The 25,757-nt window shown below is 38.6% G+C and overlaps 1 protein-coding gene across 2 annotated transcripts; it reads right to left on the bottom strand.

The window, feature by feature from the left end:
- Window positions 1–396: 396 nt before the first annotated feature.
- Window positions 397–25,757, bottom strand: WDR47 (WD repeat domain 47). 2 transcript variants are annotated; one of them, XM_058842984.1, is made up of 15 exons: window positions 25,542–25,757; window positions 19,848–20,014; window positions 18,178–18,261; window positions 17,558–17,642; window positions 15,171–15,973; window positions 12,579–12,711; window positions 9,876–10,054; window positions 9,513–9,773; window positions 8,939–9,014; window positions 7,568–7,725; window positions 4,776–4,945; window positions 3,720–3,890; window positions 3,191–3,322; window positions 2,347–2,565; window positions 397–1,784 (listed from the first exon to the last, which is right to left on the bottom strand). In XM_058842984.1, exons 2-15 carry the CDS (start codon window positions 20,003–20,005, stop codon window positions 1,642–1,644), a joined length of 2,772 nt encoding a protein of 923 aa, XP_058698967.1. In that variant the 5' UTR covers window positions 20,006–20,014; window positions 25,542–25,757; the 3' UTR covers window positions 397–1,641. The 2 variants fall into 2 exon arrangements, with proteins under 2 accessions (XP_058698967.1, XP_058698968.1); XM_058842985.1 differs by having other exon boundaries at window positions 12,588–12,711; window positions 25,542–25,756.

Genomic DNA, 25,757 nt, shown 5'->3' with positions numbered 1-25,757 from the left:
AAATGAGAAACGCAGGTAAAACCACATCCGCCCTGCAAAGACACAACTTGGAATAAAATTAATGCCAGAGAACCACTGAATAATTTAAAATAGATTGCCAGCTTTGGCCACAGAGAGACAACTAGAGAAACGCTATTCTCCTGCAAAGTAGCTTCGTATAGGCATCATTGTATCAGACATACATATTATTGTCTATGTATCTAATAAAGAAAAAATATTTTCAGCTCTATGCGACTGTATTATTACTTACTGCACTGAAATTTCTGATACTTGGAAGCAGTATCAAAGCTCTTAAGTATTTTATAGTTCTGGCATTCTTAAATCATAGGTTGAACTGTTGTATCACAGTTGGATTGAAGCATTATAAACCAAGAATTAAATATAACAGAAAATGGCTGCAGGTGTTGGAGGTCTTTATTAAGATTATAGCACAGATACACTTCTATAATTACCTTTCCACTTTTATACGATAGTTAAAAATGCTTGCTACAGTGCACATATAATTTAGTAACCAAGAGAATCCAAAATCTAAATGCAGTTCAAATAAATAAATAACCTAAAGTTAAAGTTTATATTTTAAAAAGTAAAAGGAACTGTACAATATGAAAATATAACAATACATGAACATTAGAATCTAAAGTTTTGTAGAAATAAAACTGCAATTTCCCATACATAAACAGTGCAAGGAATGAAATTCAGATAAGCTTCTGAATTGTGAATTTAAACAATTCTTAAATTATCATGCAGACACAGCATTTTAAGCCATGCTGGTTTCTATTACAGCATTAATGGTATCCCTTTTACTTGAAAAATTGATAGCCATTAAGCTCACTGTGACAACTGCTGCCAATCCACTCTTTTCTACAGTACATTATACACAGAGGTATTCTGTTGCATTCTCAAAGTAAAATATTACATGTTTCTACTGAAAAAGTCAATATTTTACTTTTCCCCCTCCAACATGTTAGCTGGTTCAAAACAATGTCATGTAGTAAAAACAGCAACATTTTTCCCCAGGTTAGATGAAAAAAAAGAAAATCCCCCACTATATAATGGACCATAATCAAGAAGTGGTTACTACTTAGCCAACCTTTAAAGTTCAGATTTATTTTTACTAAAAACGTTGAAACTGTGGAGATGTTATAAAGTTTGAGCTCTTGTTTAAAAGTGATGAATACAATAAACCTGAAAAAACAGTGGAAGTAGTTTTTCTTTTATGTGTTAAACTAGTTACATACAGACCTGATTAAAGTGTTCCTCATCTTAAGTTTCTATACAAAATTCTCATTGAGGCAAAGAACAAGGAATGCAATTAATACCAAACTGTAAACACATCATTCATGTTACTGAGTGCACATCAACAACAGAAGAGTTCTCCTCATAGACTTTGGCAACAAGACTACAATAGGTCACAGCAGCATGAGTTCAACATGGAAGACTGGAAGCACTGCAAAAGAATATACTAAAAACACCAAGACCTCCTAGAAACCAGAAAAATCAGTGACAAATGCCTCTCCTCTTGATAAGACACTCTCCTGCTCAACTGCTGCTCTCTCAAAGCCGCATGATTATTACTTGTTTTGACAGTTCTGTAGTCTCGGGTCTCTGTGCTTTAGCTGCATAGTTGCCTTTGTTTGCACTCTAACCATTGTAGGTCCAAAGGGTTACAGTTCTGTCTGCAGAAGATGACAAGAAGGAAAGATCTTGCGTGTGCCACCTGCACTGAATAACTTTGTCCTTGTGCTCCCCTACCACCATCAGAGGAAGCTGCTTTGTCAGGTCCCCTGTGGAAAGGAACAGAAATCATCACTCATTTCAGGAATCCATATCCCAGCTCTTGAGTGGAGGGTCTTTTTTTAACCCGTTTGCTTACTTAAAGCTTACATGTGTATTTCACTTTATAAAGTATACCTGACCCCCTTTTCTCTCTCACACAGAATAAAAATGAGAATTACTATGTTTTTTTAGGGCTTTTTTTAAGGGTCAATTTTATGAATGCTGTCTGAAAGCAATGGCCATCTCATCAGGCAAGAATGTTAATCAGTGGTTTTACTGTAATGAGACCCTCACTCCAAAACAAGATTCAGTTCACAGCTTACACTTTAAGCACCACAACTAGCCAATTTCCACCAGACACAATCATATATATACACATCCAACCTTTCAAAGCTCTACTATTTTTTCCCTTTTAAACTAAAACCTAATCCTCGAGCCAAGTTCTCAACTCCAACAAAACCCCAAATAGGAATCAGAATCACTATGTTGGAAGAGACCTCCAAGATCATCGAGTCCAACCCAGCCCTTCCTTCCACAGGAAGTCAGCCTGTGACTCTTGGCTTGTGTTACCTTGCAGGTCTGTCACCTTGATCTTCATGTCGTAGGAACCGGTGAGCAGGTAGTGCGCGCCTGGGGAGAAGCGCACGGAGCGCACGTCGCTGGCGTGGGGGTGGTAGCTCTGCACCATGCGGCCCCCACGGATGTCGTACAGCATGCAGCTGGAGTCCTCCTGGCCTGTGGCCAGAAGCCTGCCACTGGGATCCACTGCCACTGAGGCTACAGCACTCCCTGCAGGACCACAGAAACCCCAACAATCCCACAGCAGAGTTAGCTGCGTTTTTGCAAATAGCCAACTTGTTTGGGCTGGTTTTTTGGTTTTTTTTTGTTTTTTTTTTTTACACACAAACATGCATTGTAAAAGAACATGGAGAGCTGGCCTCAAATTTAAGGTGAGCATACCCAGCTTAGAATAAAAAGTCTTTATGTTTGTTTGCTTGCACTAAAAACTCTGAAGCTGTCACACTTGAATCATAGCAAAGACACTATTAAAGCTACATGAAAAGTATCTGTTCCATCACAGGAAAGTCACTCTTATGAAGTAATGTGGAATACTGCAAGGAATTCACCCTGGCCCTAATGTTTCAAGGACTTCAGTCTGGTTGCTGTATTTGAATGCACTTAGAAGTGTCTGTTTGAAAGTTGTAAGGCAAAAGCACTACCCATGTTCTGAAAGGAAATACTTTAGGAACAAACGAACCAGTCCCAAAGGCATAGATACCCTCTCAGGTTCTTCCTTTAAGCCAAGCCACCCTTCTGAGCAAGAACCTTCCCTTACATTCACTCTATACTATCCGGACATCTTCAGAGTCTATTTTCATGGCACAATGATTAGAAGCATAATAGCAAGTCTTGCCTGTTCCATGAAACGTTGTTCCCACAACACGAACACAGCTTGGCACTCTCAAATCCCAAAATCTTACAGTCTTGTCTTGGGATCCAGATGCAATCATCCAGCCACTCCATGTATAAAGTGCTAAAATATGTCCTGTGAACAAGAAGAATTCTTCATTTGATTAAGCGCCATTAACCCAACACTGAAATATTACAGTTGGGATTATTTTTTGCATTCAGAGACTTAATAATCCCATGGAAAACCTGCGTGTTGAGTGATCCAGTGCACCAGTATATGGCAATACCCAGCTTGCTGTTTTCTCTAGAATGAGGTGTGCACTCTCTCCATTTAGATTAAAAGCAAACATTTAACAACAAACACTGTCCACCTCCCTTCAAAATACCTCTAAAGCAATTGGGAGAGGGGAAAAAAAAAAAATAAAGTCTTGCTAAAAAGAAAAACACAATGACTTTAAACCAAACCAGCCCAAGAACTTTATTAGAATATAACACACAGTTAGAAAGTGTGACAGGAGCCACACTGTACCTACCAGTGTGACCACTTAGGGCATGCAGGCCTTGTCCACGCTGACAATCTGTTGTGTAAATATTACAGTCCCCTGCTCCAGCACTTATTAAAATAGCACCACCACTTTCCGGGCCTTCCATAAAAGCCAGGTCTCTGATTGTCCCATCGTGCATACTGAATTCCAAATCTGGTCCTAAAATAATTTAACAATAAAGGAAAAAAAGGTAAGATAGTTTCTTTGTTAGTGGTGTGCTCCATAAAGTGCCTAAAGAGATAATACAGAGTATTTTAGGCAAGGGTGAACATGGCACCAAGTACAAATATGGCTGTGCACTTCAGCACAGAACACACTATTTCAGTTACTCCAGTTTAAACAGAATCTCTAAGAATCTTGGGTTTGAGTGTCGCTTGAGCTTCCTGCTTCCTAAAGCTTTGGAAAATGTACACAGACCACCACCACTGCCAAATGCAGTCATGGTTTCTTACAGAGTACATTTATTTCTTTTTGTAAAGTCTGGTGAACTCAAAAGGTTCTCTTTGCCAGGAGGAAAAAAATCAATTAGAGTACTGAACTACAAAGGACAAGGCAGCCTAAGCTCAAAACAGAAAAGATAAGACCCACATTCAACATATTGGTTAGGAGGGGTGAGCATGGAAAGTAGTAATTGCTGGGACAGAAAACTTTTTATGATGGGTGAGAAGAAAGGACTAGGCAAGAGAAAAGGGACCCAGAAGTGAAAATAAATTCTTAGTGACAACCAAGCTCTAGAAGCGGATAAGAACATCTGGTTGTTTTACTGTATACAGGGAGGAATTTGCCAGAAGACAGAACAATACCAGAGTCTTGCAAAATGAAACAAAAACACAGCCACCCAACCCAAACAAGACCCTACAGAACATTTTAAATCTCACAGTGGTTCTTTGCAGGACAGAGACCACAGCGATAGTAAAAGGGAAAAAAGACTGAATTAAAATATTGGAATAAAAACAACAAAACGTCAGTGTAAACTGAATGGTTTTGACAAATACTGGACAGTAACTGAAAATAAATTCTTTGAAATAAATATACACACATTACCTGTTGCATTACAAGTTTCTGCATTAAAAGGCAGCACTTTCACATATTTATCATTAGAACCAGTAGCTAACAGCTGTCCACAGGGACTCCAGGCTACACAGTAGATTGATCCTTTATGATGCTTATTCCTCTTGAAGCGAACTACAGGTTGTTTAGGAGCATTATAAGCACTGGTAAAAGCAAAAAATAAAACAACAAAAAAAAAACCAAACCAAACATCATATTTCCTTTTATTTCTAAGGGAAACAAAGTATTCTAAATTGAAGGTACTATTTTTCTGTTATTTCACGTAACATGAAATTCACATAACTACTTGCACTGAAACATATACATGTGATCAAAGACAAAAGGACCTTCTCATTTTCTCCTCATCTTCCCATTCTATCTGTGATTGAACATGCAAAAAGACCTTATCCAGTCCCTTCATCTGTAAAGGGTTGATATAGATAAAATATAGTAATTACCAGCTATAGGACAACAAAACATTATCCCCAGAGTCCAAAGCTGGTGTGAGTGTTCTCTACATCCTTCATATGTCAACAACTTAATTCTATGGCCACTTTTGAATATGCACAAGTTAAATTAAGCAATAGTAGGCCAAGCCTGTGCAAAAAAAACCAATTTGCCACTCTACATTAATGCAAGAATCCTGACAGCACCTAAATACACCATAGACTATTATTTGTAAAAGTGTATCAGCTTTACATGCTGCTGAAATAAAAGCATTGGTCCCAGTAATTTACATTTCCTTGACTGCAATGAATTACCTCCCCAAAATGCTCTTCTCCTGCTCTCACAGCAGGAGGAAATCAAGTACTTAGGATAAAGTATTGCAGTATCCATGTTCATATCACTCCAGCAACATCAACAGGAGAAATTCAACAAATTAAATTGCTATTGAAAAAATTCATAAACCCTATTATAAATACTTGAACAGAAGAGGCAGAGAGAAAAGACAGAAGACAATCATCCAAGCCTGTTGAACAACTTTAGAGATTAACATCGCTTTAGTAAAGAATACTAAAGTAAATCTACATCACAGCTAATTTTCTTTTTTTGCCAGAGAGGAAATCTATTACAGATTAACCTAAATCAGGATCATTCAACACACTACAGAGCTTCCTAAATGGCCTAATGCCTTATCTCACACTCTGAGTTTGGATTCACCACATCTTAAGAGCTGAGGATCACTGACTCTATGAGGACATGGAAGCACCTATCCAGGTCAGAGACCACACACTGCCAATCCATTGCATGGAAGCACTGTGATTATTTGAGCGACATTTGCAGAACTGTAACACGTATCTGTCAGTGTTTAAGATGAAAGGTGTACAAAAATGCCCACACTACTATTATTCCTTTAGACAAAGGAGAAAAAAACAACTCCAAATCAACCTGTCTTGAATAATTCATCAATCTGAAGGACAAGCTAAAAAAAATGTTTAATAGGCCCAACAGAGCTTCAAAGATTCTACACAACCATAGCTCTTTAAAAAGCACGTAATTTTGAATGCATGTCTAGACTCATGTTGTTACAAAGATTAGAATATCTTTAAGATAATGTAATCTCTCTGCTAACTTGTAAATTCCATAATGAAGTATTTTAGGCAAACTGTAAGCATAGCTAAACCAAGAGTAAGTGGAAGAATTACAAGTACAGAATTAAGGAAGTCTCAGAATTCCTTTCATGTCCAGATGCACCGTGTCTCCTGTCACATCAGATTGTGCACCACAAGTACAACTAAGGCTGCAGAGTTGCTCAAACCTTTCTCAAAGAGCAAAATAACCAGCTGTGCAGGAAACATGTTTTGCACTGCTTACCAGTCAAGAAGCTGTTTGGGCTTCATGCCCAGTAAGCTGCCTTACATTAGGTAACAGAAATAAATTCATTTTTTTGTTGTGTCATACATTGCTCATAAATATTTTAGAATTAAACTTCAAAGGCTACCTTATTGATGATATTTAAGGAGGAAAAGAAAAATCAGATCACTTTTGAACACTCTGGAAGCCTGAATATCAGTCCTAAAGTGGGAAGATGTCCCAGATGAAATCACCATGCACACTTGTAGCTCCCTATAAAACTGTGATGTTTTAGATGCCTGCACTTCTCCCCTCCTCCCAGAAAATAATTTAAATGGAATAGAATTAAGGAGATTGTTATTGATGTGGCAATATTTATTTTCAGGTATATTTTCCCAATCTTATTAAAAAAATGGGTGGAAAGAAAACTGAAAATACAGGGGGGGCACGGTAAACCACAAATGATGCTTTTTCTGTCAAGAAACCAATATACCTAGAAAACAATGTCCAGAGTGAAAAACAGGTCAACAGACATGCTCTGGAAAGTTTTGCTGCGAAAGTCAAGAAGATATAACTTTCCCTACTGTTAAGTCTGTCCTCCTGCCAGAAACTTAACCTTGTGAAGCCCAGCTTGTGTTAGCCTGGGAATTGACACATGCTCTCTCTCACTGTTACAGCTGGAATATCAGCACCACAAGCAAGCAAATGAACTCAAAGAAGCCTAACTGCTGAGACAAAAAATACCACTTTTATAAGGAAATGTGTGGTCTTGTGGCAACACATCTTGCAAGTAATAAAGACAGCAAAGAAGTAGCCCACAAATATACAAGCACTTCAGCACATGACCTTATTTTTGTTTAACAGTTCAGGATTCCAGGGAGGATATTGCTGTATTTATGACAATAAAGGTATGAAAAGTAGAGGTATCAGTAGCTACAGGAGAAAGAAGTGCTATGATACAGAAGAAGAAATTACTATATTAACATTCTTACCTTGGGTCAATTACTTCTGGATAGGCACAAACTCTCAAAGTTTTAGAGTTGGAACCAACAGCATATAAACTCCCACTGGGATGAAAGGCCACAGCTCTGACAGCTTGTGTGTCTTCTAGAGTATTAATGCAAATAAACTGCTTTTTTGATTTATCATCCTGTGTAGAAGGGTAACAGTAAAATTAGGTTCTTCTGTGTAAAACTGGACATTTTAAAATAGATGTGACTGCTTTGTGGACCAATGTAAAGCTACTGCAGCCAAGTATTAACAAATAGCAGCACAGCAGGCTGGATCACACTAAGTAAAATTTTGTAAACAAAGTCTACTCCAAGTCCAAGAATGCTCTTGAAGCTCTTTTCTTCAACTAACTTTTACAGATAACATTAATTAGTATTTCTCATTCTCCCTCCAGACTTCCACCTGCTTTTGTTCTTCTAAACAGCCCTCTTCAGATGAGTAATACTACTGTTTATTTCTGTGTAAACACATTTAATCTGTGTGAAACTTGCAAGGGGAACAAAGCTGCCTTTTTATTGAAAACAGTTCAAGTCAAACACAGTTTCTAAACCAAATATAATATTAAACATAGAATCAGATTTTCACCCTGTAACACAAAGTTATCATTAAATTATGCTAAGCTTTATTACATCGTCCTCCTTGTGACTTCACGACCACCCTTCTAAGACTATGAATTTTACTTATGCGGAAACTTTGGAATGTACTTATTGCAGTTATATCATATTAACTTTTCCCCTGGTTTTTCAGATCATACTGACACTGAGTCCAACAATCAAAATTTTAACCTGGAAAACACAAAACAATGGTTGTAACAGGCATCCCATTGGAACATCTGTTGTACAAGGAGAAGCTGAAAGAGCTGTTTGGCCTTGAGATCAGAAGGGCTTTTCAGGGTGTGCAAGTATATATCTCACCAGTGTATATAAACACATGACTGGGGGAGCAAAGAAGATGGAGCAGGACTCTTACTGGTACCCAGTGAAAGGACTGGAGGCAATGAACACCAAATAAAATAAAGCAAATTCCACTTCAAATTTTTTGGTGCTTTAAAAATACTGTGAGGGTGGTCAGACATGGGATGAAGTAGCCCACAAAGGCTGGGAACACCCTCCATCCTTGGAGAGGCTCAAAACCCAGCTGGACCCAGCCCCAAGCATCCTTGCTCTTTTGAGCAGTGTGTTTGGATTCAGTCTCCAGATGTCCCTTCCAATCTCCACGGTTCTGCGACTGTAGGCACTGCACCAACCAAAATTCATCCTAAATATCTCTTAACAGTAAGAGGATGCCACACTCAGGATTAAGTACTGAATCTTTTGACAACACACATAGTAAAAGACAACAAGAAAACTCACCTCATCACCTCTTGTCCTAGATGAATTCCCTGAAGAGTCTTCTGACTGTGGCTGAGTGACAGCATGTTCTGATGCACTGTTTTGATTTGGTGAAGTGTTTAACATCACAAGACAAAACAACAAGATCAGGGACAGATTTTTTTGTTAAGTGTTTTTCAGACTAAAGTTACGGTTTCAGTCATTCTCAGAACTGACTAATTTGTGTGAAGTGTTATACATGTCTGAATCACTGGCATTATTTTCTGTTCATCTAGTTTGTATTTCAAAAAAAAAACCTTCCAGAAACTTAGAATAACACCAAATAAACAAGAACTATACATATAAGATGGAATAAAAAGTCCAAAATTAAAAACAAGCATAAAATGTAAGCCATAACAAATAACCACTATTCCTCATGTATACTGTAAAAAAAAAAACCCAACAGTTTATAAGTCCTACATAAATATTTAGAAAATACTGATCATGAGCTTAATACCTCTATCCAATGACAAATTAATTTGATAGCTAAAGATAAATACAAACAGCTCTCCCACCATGCAAGCAGAAGGATCCTGAATACTCTCCAGTAATTTACCTTTGATTCCCCTGTACAGGTGACTCTTCAGGAAACGGTATCTGATTAGCTGATCCACACTTGCGAGGAGTGCTTGTATTAAGATTTGGGCTATCAGTTGTTATCCTCTGGCTACCATCTGAAGGTGGTGATGCGAAGTTACTTGCTGGATTGGTAGATGCAACCCCTTTGCTCCCATTACATGGGAGCTGGCTAAGTGTTTGTACATCATTTCCAAGACTGTCCATACCCATATTTAATTCTCCTAGTTTCTGGATAGATCTAATAACAAATGACAAGTTAATAAACCCAAACCATTAAACCAGGTAATTATGAGAACTTACAGAGGGATATGGGTGGGTAGAAGAATGAAACTTCACCAACCTGTTAAGAAACTGTTCAGTAAGGTTCTGTTGCTGGTCAGCTCCATCTTCTTGATTGACTCCTCCTTCTAACAACATCTGCTGATACAACTGTCGCTGCTGCTCTTTCTGCTCTAGGTGCTGCTGGTAACGTAGTCTTTGTCTGTAGTATTCCTGAAACTGCTCTGTGGAATCACGAAGCTGAAAACAAATGAGAATCAAAGATCAAATTAAAATAGTTTACTGTGGTATTTAACATAAATATTTACTTTCTGGTTCAGTATTTCCACACAGGCACCAAAAAGCCGGGACATTCATGTCTGAGGAGTGATGATTTCATTCTTCCTTAAAACCAGGCACAATTTACATATTAAAAAGAGAAAGCACTGCCAGGCTGCACTACTCACTGTTGAAGTAGTCCTGCCATAATTCTGAAGGAGCCTGCTCCTCCCTAAAAAACTCTGGAAGTATTACTTAAGGTCAAAACAAAAAAGTGTTTGAAAATTGAAAATAAAACCCAGAAAACTATGTTAGTCATACTTTCATTATAAATTTAGTATCTTCTGCCAGGCTCACACCTCCCTGCCATCAGTCTGCAGACTCAATTTACCTCTCCCAGCAGCAGTGGTTTATCCAAGTGTTACATTTTACTTTTCAAACTGGTGCCTTGTTTTAACTCTAAAACTCCTTATTTTCTGGACCAAACCAACACTTGAACTTCTTTCATTAGCTCCCCACACTGCCAGCTGCCTTCTGCATTCTCAAACCTCATTTTTCCTTCACTTTTCTGCTAACATCTGAAAACAAGATAAAAATGAACAAACGTAAAAGGCCAAAAGCACTTTAGTCCAAGGCCAGATTATCTACACTGAACTGTCCTACATTTTCTGAAGAAAAAAACTAAACTGTGTATTTACCTAATAGAAGAAACCAGAAAAATACTAAGAGAAAAAAAATAGTAATAGGAAAGAAAAACCCTTGTGTGGGTTTTTTGTTTGTTTTCTGGAGTGACAACTTTGTCATCTGATTTAAAGTTGTACAAGGACATCCTCATAACTTTGCATTAGTTCAGACAATTCATACACATTCTGTCTTTGTAACAGCCTTTGTATTTATTCTATTAACAATTACTAAAAATACTTTCATTATGATTTTTTGTTCTCTGGCACAATTTTTTTTTGATTTATAATGCATTTCCTAGTGCTGTTGCATTTGCAAGATATTTACCACCTTAGGTTTCCCATAGTGAATACCTGCAATTCAGAAACTCCAAAGCTACTGACAGAAGTCAAAAGCATTTATTTCCTGTACTTGAAATTCATGAACTACTCTCCACTCCCTGGGTTATCCTCTTAAACAAGAAGTATATTTTTGTCTATACTTCTTTCCATGACTGATACTCATTACAATTTTATTCAATCTTTTGATTTCTTGTATTCTGTGCCACTATTTCCCAACTAACATGCAAACCTAAAATATGTTGCACAGAAGCTTTATTCTATAGACTCTAGCCTCTAAATCAGTCTCTACAGGAACACATCAAAAACAAACCTCTGAAATTAAGCTTAAATTAATTTCTTAATTCTAAAGGTATATATGTACACCACTATGACGTGGAAAACAAAACAAGATGAAATTGCACCAGACACTACATTCTTTTCTACTAATGTATAACAGCCTGGCCAACATCTTAATCACAGCACCTCCTGTCCTCATTCTCTCCTACAAATTCTGTTTAATTTTTTCCCCTCTTGAAGCCTGCCCTGTTCTATACCTAGCTACACTCTTCCTTCCCTTCCAACATGCACACAAAACACCACTGCAGCAGAGATGTCACTCAAAGTCCTTGAGGGGAGTGAAGTCCTCAAATGTGGAAGACTTTGTTAATCTTACAGTAGACTCCACTGCCTCAGTCAAGTACCCAGAGCCCATTAGAACACAGCCCTGTCAAAGCTAGGCTGGTTTTCAATCCCACAAGATGTCATAAACCAAAACAAAGTTTACCTAAGAAAATCAAACCTGAGTCTGCAAACAGAACAAACAGCACACTTAATGCTATTTTTCACTACCAAATTTAGAGACTGGTATTTAACTGTGGAAAAATAATCAAATAGGTAATTGTTTTCATTGTTCCTTCTGAGCTATTATTTCACTTACCCCATATTGCTGCTAAGGAAAAAAAAAAGACAAAAAGACGGTTAAGGCACAGGCCTTCAAAGATGAATCAAAAAAAGGTTACGCTATCAGATTCTGAATAGCAAAGATGTATTTACAAGGGAATTGCCTAATTTTAATTTCTTCATCTTCTAGGCAGGATCTGATATAAAATGACCTACAAAACCTAGTGTTAACACCAAAAATTACAATCTACATGTTAGATTTCTCACTAGAACATGAAGAGCATGCTTAAGCACTGTTTAATCTAACACTGTTGGCTCTTTTTTTTTTCCCTTCCTTTTAAAGATATACACAACAGTTTAGCTAGACTGCTGATGTGACAAGGCAGTTTAATCAGCTTCATTACAGACTCAAATGACAGCAGGACTTTATACAATGGGACAAAAAAGTAGTAGTTTCTTTTACAAGATGCAATATGGCATTTTTACTATAGTAAAAACAAGATTCAAAGCAACCCATTGTCATGCATGAAGCTCTCGACACAAAGGCAAATCATTATGAAGTGATCAGAACCCAGCTCAAAGGGCCTCATTATTTTTAAACAAACAAGCACTACCTCATTTTTGTCTTGTTTGGCTGATCCCTGACTCTGTGCTGCATTGAGCTGTTCATTTCCTGGAGCTGAGCTCGGGCACGAAGTCTCACTGCCAATGGGATGCTGGGGCTCCACAGGAGTATCACTTCCCGCAGCAACATGGAAAAGAAGAGATGCTTAAGTGAGAAAAATTAAGAGTAGAAAATCAAGTGGAGAAACATAACATTTTAGACTAAGATCTGTTAAGACACACATGCAAACTACTTAAGTTACATCAAACTGAAGATACTGTTTAGGAAAAAAACGCCACTTACAATGTGTTGCACTAAAGAAAATTAACTCCCGAACATAAAAAAAAAGGCACAGCCAGCTTCCAAAAAGCCTTATTACCATAGCACACACCAATTTCAATATTTTATCCCTACATTTGAATTCTACAGCCTTTAAGTTATTCAAAATCTTCAATTTCAAAGCAGTTACGTGCACAAAATGTATCTGATATAGTATGAGACTGAACTCTTCTCAAAGATATCAGTTTAATTACCAGTACCAATCTAAATTGATAACTAATACCCATGGATCTTTAACATCCATCTGCTTGAACATTCCTGAAAGTGCAAGGTAGAAAAATGTTTACACTGGTTTTGCTTTTCTTGTATTATAACTATTTCTGATGACTATTTCTTTCCAAAATGGTTTGGCAATCAATCAGTAAATGTGCAAACACGTTACAAGCCTTGGATGCCCATCTTCAGTTTTGTCAACTTAAAGTCTTTTATTTGGTGACTTGAAGAAAAGATTTTTTTAAAAGTTATTTTGAACTTTTTGGGTACCTCTGTACAATAACAAAAGTAACTCAGTTAACTAAAAAACAATTGCTTAATAAACTCAACTTTTAAGAGAAATACAGTGTTTCTGTCATGTGCAAAAGGAAGCAAGGGTCAGATTTACATAAAGCTCAGTTTCCACCTTTGCAAATATTGCCATTCATGCTGGACACTTCAGCTTAAGTTTAACTTTCTTATGAAAAATATAATGCCTTCTTGAAAACTAAGGGTCTGGCCTTATCGTTCTAATCCTTTAATTCTGTCCCTCTAATAATAACATTCAAGAGATGTATTATTAATGAAAAATCATGTTACAAACGTCACATTAAAAGGCCTACATAAAGAACTGCAGCAATTAATCATCTTCTTTAGCCTGCACAATGATGTTATTTGTGCAGAATTAATCTAGTACTCCAATAATAAAAAGGGAATCAAAAACCTCTCAAGAATCAGTTTTAACACTGGACTCTGGTCTACTCACACACATGATAAGGCTTGATACAGATCAGTAAAATTAGAGGATTCACCATAAATTAGTAAATTCAGGAGGTACACATAGTAAAAATGTAACATCAGGGATACTGCCATAAGACTTAAGCTATCCAGCTAAAAACTCCAGTTGTGAAAAGCCTGGTAAAACCCACAATTTTAACTGAACAAAACAGCTCCTTTCGAGGGAAGTATTAAGATAAATATTAAAACATACATTACTGTGAGTATTTCCATTATTGCTGGTGAACTGACATCAGTTTGGTAGTGTTTGCTTCCTTTTTACTGAGTTTAATTACATTTGCTCTTTACCATAACTCAACATATGGAATATTGCTCCAAGGCAAAACTAATAGAGACACCAGCTGCGGCCTGGATTGATCACCACAGCCCCAAATGTCATCTTCTGGCCACTGCACCCAAGTGCAGCGCTAGTTACCCATCTGGTCCTCTAAGAGCCAAAAAAGCTGGCAGCTGCTTTCTAGGGAAGTTTGACTATAACCATCAGAAAAGGACAGAACTGCTGATCAAAAGAAAGGCCAGGCAGAAACATGATGATAAACTCTCAACAGATAAGTACCATGTCTCCCAGTTACTAGGCATTTCTCTCAAAAGCCAATTTAAGAACTTATTAATAGCAGAATCCAACTATCTCAAAGTCTGATACAAAAAACATAGTATTTTCAGCTGCCTTACTGATCTTTGGTTCAAAAATTATGAAGTAAATATTTCAATTGAGCTACTATTGTGACAATTTAAGTGATACAGGAATGTTACAAAAATGGCACATTGTCATTTCCACTGACTTCACTGGGATATGGAAATTGTTCAAGTATACTTAAGTAACTAATCTGCAGTTAGTTAATTTGCCAGGACCAAAATTATTTATCCAGATATGAGGACAGAATGCAATGGAGAAAGAAGATGGGAGTTGCAGCTATTTCACTGTGTCCATTTACTTACCTGGAATGGAAGAACACAGTAACACTGAACACAAACCCTAGCTAGACTATATTACATATTCAGAGCATATTTGTGCTCTGTGCTAGAAAACTTTAAGGCGGCCCAAATTGAATCCATAATGCTCAAACCCAAATATGAAAATCCACTTAAATCATAAAAGCATAAGGAAGAAAACACTCTGTATAGAGAGTTTTCATTACAACAGAATTTAAGCAACCATATTATGTTTCAGTGTTGCAATTACATTCAGAGCTACGGTGCAGGTAAGAACACAGAAACAGTGCAACATAAGCTAAGGTAGAAATAGAGCTCTAGCTGCACTTACCGCTCTGGTGACTCTTCAAAAATGCTGTGACATTCAGTATTCTCAAGCATGAGACTCCTGCTGAGATTCTGTACTCCAGGGTAATGGAAATTGGCGAAGGAGTGGGACATGGGAGAAGTTTTGGTCCCGAGGTCTGTGACCCGCTTGTCGTGGTTTGTCAATCCACACGAGAGCCCATCTAAGGCAGGGTTTAAGGAGCGGGTCATGTAAGCGTCCGCTGACTGAGGCCGTCGCATTGGGGATGATGGGTAAGGAGAAAGTTTGCTGATAAGAGGTGTCAGAAGATCAGCATAGGCAGCTTTTGTAGGCTTGAGGAGTTTATCAACATGAATATTAAGCATCTTTTGCTCAAAAGCACAAGAAAACACAGTAGCTGGTAGATTCTGCAGCCATGATAATAAGCTAAGGTCCAAGTCATCACAGCCATTACCGCACAAGAGATCAATGCCCAGCAATACTTCACTTTCTGTGATTTCTTCTCCTGTAGCTTTACTCTGACAGAATTCCACACAACATTCATAAAGCAATCCCTTCATTACAAGCTGAAACAAGCGATTGTTACTTGCTTTGAAGCCAGCCTCACTCAGTTTCCTGTCTGCTGGAATGAACTCTGCCACCATGACACAGGCTTCTTCAAAGCAGTGCACCCGAGCAGTGCTGGGATTCCAGTCCTTGAACTCGGCGTGGTTGGTGAGGCGAGGCAGTGTCAGCAGCAAGCACAGTTTACTGTAGTCTTCCTTAGAGGGACAATATTCCTCCAGCGCGTGCAGGCACTGCACGGCCTCTCGCATGGTAAATTCCAGCTATGGAAACATTAACACCAATACAGTAATCTGCAGCAGATATGTTTCCACAAGAAAAGACTTGAAGAACAGGAAGCAAGAGAATTTGTCTGCTATCATTTATTACTATTACTGATTATATGTTAATTAAAAAAAGCATATAGAGACTGAAATTGCTGATCCAAGTACAGTTACAGAGACAAATTCCTAGATGCTTTGACTTCCTAGAATCCCCCATCCAGTCCCATTTTTTACAGATTTATGGAACATCTTCATGTCACTGCAGGTTTTATGGGCTTAAAATTTTAAATCTGTGACTGAGCAGCTCCAATTGTATTGCAGCACAAAAGGTTACTTCTGTTCTCAAAACCAGCTGACTTATCTTCCCCTTTATTTCTATAACCTATGCCAGTAGCTTCTCATAAAAGCCTTGTAGATTGCTCTAGTTTCCAGTGATTAGCAGCTTTTATACCAAGATTTTCTGTTCCTCAATCAAAAATGTTAAAATCTCAGAAGATTAAGACCTCCAAATGAATAGAGGACTTTATTACAAAGCGTGTTGATACCTAAGAGCCAAGAACCATGTTAAATAGGCAAAACCTGACGTTTTTAGTTACACAGATTTAAAAACCAAGTAAAAATTCCCACTTACCCATGCTACCTAGACACCTCAATACAGCTGCCTTTGACACACAACATGCCAACGCATTTGGTAACATTTACAACAAAATACGGAACGTTAATCTGATTTTCCCCCTCTACTGCTATCCCAGTAACAGCAAATACACCCTGAGGAATCAAAGGACTAATCCCCCATTTACAACTAGAAATACAGACTTAGTTTAAACTTTCTCTATTCTGTCAAGAAAAAACCCCGAACTACAATGTAAGTGTAATGAGTCAGAATTAAAATCAATTCAGTCTGGAAAACAAAATCACTTGTCTTAAAACTACTGTCATTCTTCATTTTTAATTTCATAACATTTTTGTCTTAGAAATTTGGTATTACTGCATTGTCAACATAAATGAAAAACTGTAACTAATTTCACAATCTGCACACCTTCTTTGCCAGTTTGAATTAATGTCTCTTTCCATATCAAAAACTTAAGCCCACAACTCCTGCTGTTTGCAAGAAAAAGTCCTTTGTAAACACATATGCTCCCTCAAAAAAACCAACTCTGACCTCTGTCTCCAAAACCAACAGAAATTAAGCATAAAATTCATTCAAACTTTCATCTAGCCCAAGCTACCACAATAAATTTCTGTGATTCTGAGGCCTGCTTCAGAATAGTTCTGGGGGGAAAAAAAATGTAATCTAAAAAGAAGAGCCTTGTACTTCAGCACAACGGCCTAAAGTAAATCTGAGGGTCAGGACCACAGACATAGAATATGAACTACCTGCAAAGTTTCAAGCACCTCTTTCACTGTATTTGAGACCAGTGAGCCACACTCACTTCCAAAGAATACTGATTACTTTATCCAGTGTTTATGAAACCAGCTGGTAATAGCTAAGATTTGTGTATTTCATGCTGGGAGCTTCTGCTCTGCCTTCTTTCAGAGACTTTCTGACAACAAAAAAGATCCCAAACCAGAGGCAATTCTTACATGCTGAGGTTCATCTTCTGCTGACATCGCATTGTTCACACATAAGGCTTCCAAGAACTTCTGCTTCATAATAATGTAACGAAACCTGCAGGTGTGATGAGAAATACTATAAATCTTGCTCCAGTAGTTAAACGTTATTCTAGAGACAAGCAAGCTATTTTACATCAAATTTCTGTGTTGGGCAAGAAACTCTGACACGAATTTTAACAAATTGGTAACCACAACATATTTTTCTTAAACACTAAATACTTTTTCCATAACTGCTTTCAGAAATATTTTATTATAAATATCAAAAGGCTAATTAGAAAAAAAAACCAAGTATAGCAATCATATTATGTCTTGAATAGAAGTATGACAGAGCATTTATTAAAAGGTTGTATAACATGTATCATATTCCTAAAATGTATGGCACATGACAACTCTTTACAGAGTGTGTGTACATATCTTACATACAAGTTTAAAAACACAAGCACACACTTTAGGAACAGCACACACGCTAGAAAAAAACACCAAAAACTAAAGTGAAAACTCATAACCACTGTTTTTATAGACAAGACTTAGAAATCCATGCATTTTCCATAACTCAAAAAACCTGAATGCTGACATACATGCTATTTTACCTTTTCTTGTCAAATTTTTCCATACATTCAAGAGGCTGAATAAATTGAAGAACCTCATCCCACTGGCCATCAAGAATCAATTGCCTAGTAAAAGAAAGGATCATTCCTTGAATGTCACTGGACAAGAACATCCCTTTTCTAAGTAAGCAGCTCATTTAAATACAAAACAATAATTTAAATACACAAGAGATCATGAATCTGCTTTGAAAAGTCAGTGTTTCACACAGATGGCTTTTTAATAAGCCTGAAAGCACAAAATCCAAGTCTATTCTCAGTATTTTGAAAAAAATATTAAAATATTAGAATGACAAAATATTAGAATGACAAATTTTAACTGCTTTTAAAGGCACATCGAAAAGGACAAAATGGTCCCGTGTCTCCTGCTTTACCTGTTTTTCTTATTTAAAAAAAAAAAACAGCAAAAAATACCTTACTTGAAGAGTTTGAATTAAGGTATAATTTCAATGAATACATTGAAATTAATGAAAGAGAGCTTAAAAATGAGATAATTTTAATCGTATAAATAGAGGGGAAAGGGATGGGAAAACAAAGAGCTCGCATATTAAGCATGAAAGAGGAAGAGCTTGGCAGGAGGGGTGCCAGCACAGGAGCTCCACAGGATCAACGTGCATGATTGCAGAGGTAGAACAGCTCCATTTCTTCATGCCCTCCTATCACACAGAGGTCTTTATAAAAGGCCCAGGCCTACAAGGGAAGGATGAGTTTCTCCAACTAAGCTAACAATGAAACAAAAAAAAAAAATCTGATTAATAACTTGAATCTTTCTGCAATTCTTTCTTCATTTCATTTTAGTTCAATATATATAATTTTAACACAAAGGGAAGACAGGTGAGAAGATTTTTTGCAGTGCTAAAACGTATTTTTAAATGTTTCAAGAACAGCTGGATAAATTACTTTCTCATGCTTCAACATTATTAAGTACCTTTGGTCTGAACAGAAAACATCAATGCTGAAAAACTAGTGTGGATATACACTGATTCTCTTTAACAATATTGAGGGCCATATCCTGAATGGTAAATTGCACCAACTCTCATGCCTTGATGATAATAGATATTCCCTTAATTGTTGTTAAATTTAAGAGAAATCTAAGTATTATTTTGAAATGCACATAATATTTTTTGGGAAAAGCTCTGGAAACCACTCATCCTTGATGTTAGCACTAAAATACTGTAAAAACATTCTAAAGTCAATAATCCACACCTTCAGGGCCATGTGACTGGTAAGCAGATAATAATGACACATCACAGCTGCCAACAGGCCTTGCTTTGCCACCTTATTCATGCCTATAGTTTTCCCCCAACTTAGTCTGCACTGACACTGGCACTTGTTAAGGCTCCTTCCCACTTGAATTCATTGGCGTGCCAGAAAAATAAAAAAGTTACAATTAACAAACAAACAAAAATAAAATGCATGTCAATGAATGCTACTGCTGTCTGGTCAGTGGCTCCAAATGGCTCACAAGAAGGATGTCAGTGACTCTAGGGCTGGAACACACTGCAGGGCTGGGCCACAGAATGGGACCAGGAGGAAGCAAAATAAGATGAGGGCACAAGTTAAGATCTCCTGGCACAGGGCTGGTGACTGAATCACAGTCCAACTCTTTTGTTTTCATAAATGTGGTACTTATGCATCAGAAAAAGAAGTCCTACCTTAGGAAGAGCATATCATCTGAAAACAAGCCATTGATGACCCCACTTTCTTTCTCAAGTGCCAGCATGCTGATATGAAGCTTCCTTGAGTTCAGAAAATCTAGTATTAGCTTAATTATTTCAGCTTCTTTAACGTTCACTGTTTCTTCAGCCGTCATGGTGGCAGCCTAAAAGGAAAGAAAGAATTTTAGCTCTGATCAATATCTTATTTTCTGCTTGGTTAGCAAATGTTGGCTACCAACAAAAACAAATATGCAGATTTATAGGACAGAACATAGTGGCATTACAAAAATTAAGCAAGATTAAGTAATTGAATTTGAGGTTGACTATGAAGCCATAATTAAGATCTACCAATGCACCTGCAACTTTTCCATTTATGTCCTATGCATAAATAACGGCCCAGATATACAAATCTACCATGAAATCAATCCTCTAGCAGTATGAAAATATTGTGCTTACTAAGTCTGCAATACGTCAAATTTTCCTCCCTGAAATGCAAACAGTGAAGTTCAAAGAGCATAAGAGTCACTTACTACGTCATCATCTAGAGCTCTCACATATGAACTTAAATATTTCTAACACATATAAAAAGCACAGCACACTAAAAATGCCATCTCTCCTTAACTTTGAAGTAGCATATGACAGCTAAGCCAGGGGTTTCCATTCTTCCTTCCTAAGAATGACTATTTCTGTCTATTCCCCTCATGAAGGATCTAAAGCTGCCAGTGGCCTAAGACAGGGCCTGCTAGCTGCCTGACTACGCACTCACTTGTCTCCAGCTGCGTGTTCCTTGCCCTTCCTCAGCCCTCCTCACTTCTGTCCCTGCAGGAGCTTTTCCACCTGCTCATGTAGTTGGCTCAGTGTCCTGATGAGCTGTCCAGCCAGATACAAGGTCCCAGCTCCCTTGCAACACAACTCCTCCAAGGATACAAGAATTGCAGCATGTACTCCTCTTAGGAAACCTAAATTAAATTCACCTTTTGGATAAGTCTTGCCTGATTCCCTTAAGATGACAAAGTAGAAGCTGTTGAACTTTCTTTTTCAAATGATAAAAAGACTTTACATGTAACTCCTAAACTAATCTGCTGCAAAGGAGCTGGGGATGAGGGGAGAAACCCACTAACACAGCCAATCTATACAGTATTGCCTTACCAGGAGCCCTAAAAAACCCAAACCAAATCCCCCCACCTAGCAGCCCTCCTGTAGCTACAAGAATACTAAATTTAACAGCAGGAAAATGTCAGTTTAATCCCATGTTACTACTGCAAAAAGGGACAGTGCCTCTTCTCACCTCTGCACTCACCCCAGCCCCACAGTGGGGGCTGTGTGCTGCGCCAGACCACTCCTCTGAGCCAGGTGCAACTCAAGCATTTACTCACTCCACGGGCACTAATGCTGACACAAGGATCTAACACAGCTTCGCTCTCTGGCAGTAGCAAAATCTTAACCTGACTTTAATGCACCCTCATCATCAGTTTAAGACCAGAGAAGAAACCAGTACCAGAGCAGAACTTTCAGCAGGAGGCAACAGCCCCAGGAAGGAGAGACACTGGAGCACAGTGATCTGAAAAATGAATAAAGGCGGGGGGAGATGACCACACAGAGCAAGACAATCACAGCAATAGGTTATAGTTCCCAGTGCCTCTCCCTCCTAATTCAAAAAGGGACATAAAAATTGTTCTTAATTCCCTCATTAAATCACTCACTTATGCAGATCCAGCAACTGTAAGACAACCACCTGTGGGCAACCCATCTTACCAGACAACTTAAAATCAGGATGCAGCCATCGTGTAGCTCATCCTGGGAAAACTGGAGTTAACAAACTGTCTACCTCCTACTAGGGAAAGATGCACAGAATCTAAGTAAGCTTGAACTAACCAAATAAAACGCTCAGAGTATTAAGAAAAAATTAGTTATTTACCAGAGAGGAAAGGAAGAAACAATTATTCCATGAAACTCATCATTGATCACCATAAACCAATGTTAGTGAACTTGAAGGGATACAAAACCTTAGACCTTAATAACATGGTTTTTTGCACGACTGTCTAAACCCCCAAATTTTCCACCTTCCTCATAACTGTATGCCAAGTTTTTCTGGTAAGTTTTTGCCAGAACATTTGACTAGCAAAGCATTTGATTACAGCAGCACAGTTTATTTTGGAACAACAGAGACCTAGTTGTGCCAGATGAATGGCCTATCTTCTTAAAATGGCTGGGTCTAATTCTCCTTTTAGTCACAGAAGACTCCAATCACCAAGTATTTTGATGGGTTTCATGAAAGACACACCCAGAGACCATAAGCACACTCTCAGCTAGTAAAGTTAGAAGGAAAAATTAAACTCTGGCTTGCAGAAAGCTTTGCCACAAGGAAGAGAGATACACACACCCACAAATCAAAATCCAGAATTTGTAGAAAGATGCTTTTTCTTTATGTTTTAGCCCAACTTCAACTTCGCCTTTTGGCAACTGGATATGGATTTTTGGTCCCAGAGAAAAAATTCAACCCCTCCCCCACACACTGAAGGGGAAAAAAAAAATCAATATAAATGTAACCAGCAGATTAGTATTAACATCTTAATTCACAACATCATCTAAAGTATTTGCACTTCTTTTATTATGCTTCATGACACTAGAAGCTTTTATGTAAACTAATTAACCTCCTTGTCAAAAGAGGCAAAGCTATACTGAGATTCCCCATCAGAAAAAAAAAATCAGACTAAGAACTCCTTTGAAGAAAGGAACACCAAGTACAGCTTTCTTTTCAACAGGCTCTACTGGACACAAGTGTAAACAGGAAGCCACCCTACACAGTTTCAAAGCTTGTCTTAATATTATACTGTTGACAAAATGAGCATATTATTCAGTACTTTGATTCAGAGTACACCTACATTATGTAAAATCCAGCATCTCTGAGCTGTCTTCTATTTTCCACTGCTGTTTTTTTTTAAATAAGAGATTTGTCCTAAACAAAAAGCCTCAGACAATTTGAACACTTAACTTCATTCACTTAATTTTCATAAATCAGGATAAAGAATGGTTGCACCCTCCATATTTGATATAGAACTAGTAACAGCACTTTTGGGGTACAGTAAAGAGTATTACAACATTCAGACTTAGTTTGGATACTGAACTTCTGAAAAAGAATTGAAGTACACTGATAAGCTCATCCATTATAAACAGTGTTATGATAACATTCAGTGTGCATTCCCTCCAAGTACAACACAAATAGCTAGAAAAGAACAGTAAACCTACTAGACAAGATTTTCAAGTAATTGATGGTTTTTAGTCTGATGAGCTCAGACTTCTCTTATAAGCATTACACTGTCAAAGTAATAAGAAGCATGCATTTTACCATGAAATTATACACAGGCTTACACATCACTCCCTATGAGGCTTTCTGACACTCAGTGGTATGTCAGTATGTGTGTAAATAAAAATAATTAAAAACCAAAAAGCAGCAGGGAAACTCAAGATTAGAGCTCAAACTGCACCTTTGGTCCCTCACACTGTATTGTTTTCTATCGGCACATATGGCACATAACGTCACAATCTGATCGGCTCAAGCTCTAATACTCAAGACTGACTGAAGCACAGCATTAGCTTGAGGTATAAAAGAAAGCAAATGAGAATTAGAGCTTAATATTTCAGGTGCCTTGTATTAACCACATTTCTGACACAACCTTTTTATCTTGCCCAGTCTTTTCAGAATGGCACTTCTTCCTATCTTCCTTCCTTCTCCTGCCCACTCTCTCTTATCTTCTACTAGTTCTGTATTTAAATTTATTTTCTACATCAAGAAAACAAAAAAACTTCTTGCCACAAACCTGACACATCTTTAACTTTAATGGATAAGATGTTGTTTAAACAAGCTTTTTGGAACTTAATACCTAATGCTAAATCTCCCAGCAAGATGCTTCACCTTTGTTCTGTTCTTACTCATGTTCTAAGAACGTGCCAATAGCAAGAACCTTCTTATAGTGTTAAAAGCATAAGAAAATAACTCTTAAAACATTAAAACATACTTATAGTCACTTATGCATATAAATATACCATTTCAGGTTTATAAACTAAAAGCATCTGAAGATAGGTAGCTTAAAGAGAGAGACTGTTTAGTGCTTTCTTAGAAGAAATTTAAAATGCACATACATTCACATGATAAAAATTAAAAGTAAAATTTAATATTGAAAAAAACAAATTGTGAAATTCTACAGTAAGTGTTATTCATGTTATTTATCAACTGAAAAAAATCACTTGCCAATAGCATAGAATATACATTTCAAAAACCAGGCAAAGAATATAAAGTCTCTAGCTATTCTGAAATACAAGAAAAAAAAATTTAGAACTCAAATCTTAAGTGTCATGCTGTGAGAGAAGTGACACATTTAAAGGGACACTCAATGCTAAATTAGGAGCCTTGGTTCACTGACAGCTGTGATGCAGACCCAACAACCTCAGCATATTGGTGAGCTGTCACAGAACACCTCACTGTGAACAAAGTCATACATATTTAAAAAGCTGGCTATTTTGCATTAAGCTATTTCACTTTTTAATCCACCCCACTGTCACTTCGACTTGACTCCTGTGCCTTCCCAGAGGCCACACCAGACTTCTGGCTACAGAGAGCCCACAGGGCACTCTAGGCCCAGTCAGTCCCTAGTGGCTCCATTTCTGAAGCGCCCTCAATCATCTTCCAGTTATCCTATATCAAAATAATTTACAAAAAAAAAAAAAAAAGACTAGGCGAAATTTTTATCACAACTGATTCCTACAGCAGTCAGCAGAGCTCGCTGACACCCATTTCATCCTAAGAAATCAATTATCAATTCATTATCGCAAATGAAATGCACTAATCATATTAAGGCTTTAACAGAAAACCTTCACTAAACTTTGCACAGCTGAACTCTAAGACCTTTTCTACTCCAATACACAGCAAATCGGTGTCCTCTTACACATCAGCCTTTCCTGCCTCACACAGATTTTTCACTGGCTTGCCATCTAGTAATCCATTTTGTTCCCCTGCTTAGATCAGCTGTTGCTCCAGAGCCACCCGGTAATCCTCGTCTCACCACGCTTGGGAGGTGACCGCAGAGCTCTCAGCATTCACCAGTCCCTGTTACAACACGCACACGCCTTGCCCAGCGCATTCCGCACCGCGAATGACAAAAAGGTGACATTAAATTATGCAATACTTCACATCACACTGAAAATATAAGGCAGAAAAATAAGAAAAGACAAACAACTTCCAAAGACCAGATATTAACGTATTTTGACTGTAATACCCCGCGTTCTTCCAACATTTTTTTCCTCTCCACGCTCGATTCCATACGAAATACAGCTCCGCCGGATTTACAGCAGCCGCCCCGGTTAACTGCGCCGCGTCGAGCCCGCATCAGCATTTCGGGAACGTGAGCTCAGCAGCAGCGGCGGGCAGTGCCGCCCGGCCCCGGCGCAGCTTCCCGGGGCGGCCCCGGGCACAGAGCGCGGCCCCGGGCCGTACCGCGCCCGGGCTGCCCCGGCCGGGCCACAACAAAGGGGCGGCGGCGCTCGGGCGTCGCCGGCAGCCGGGGCGATGCGCCCCCCGCGGGGAAACCACGGACGGGCCCCGGGGCCGGTGAGGGCGCCGGGCAGCGCCCACCTGGCGCCGCAGCGGCCGCAGCCCCGCCGTCCCCCGCCCTCCGTGTCCCGCCCGCTCACCTGCGGGGCCCCGCGGCCCGTGCGCGCCGGCACCGGCGGGGCGGGAGGGGAAGATGGCGGCGGGCCCTGCTGTGCGGCGGGCGGGCCCGGCCCGGTACCCCGCTCTGTCTGGTACCGCTGTCGCTCCGCTCGCTGCCCGCCCGGCGGCGCCCCCGGGACCTCCCGCCGCCGCTGCCGAAGTGGGAAGCGAAAGGGGCGGGTTGGAGCCGCCCCGCC

This window comes from Poecile atricapillus, chromosome 7 (genome assembly GCF_030490865.1).
Source record: "Poecile atricapillus isolate bPoeAtr1 chromosome 7, bPoeAtr1.hap1, whole genome shotgun sequence".
Lineage (NCBI taxonomy): Eukaryota > Metazoa > Chordata > Aves > Passeriformes > Paridae > Poecile > Poecile atricapillus.
This window is presented reverse-complemented; position numbering and strand designations above follow the sequence as displayed.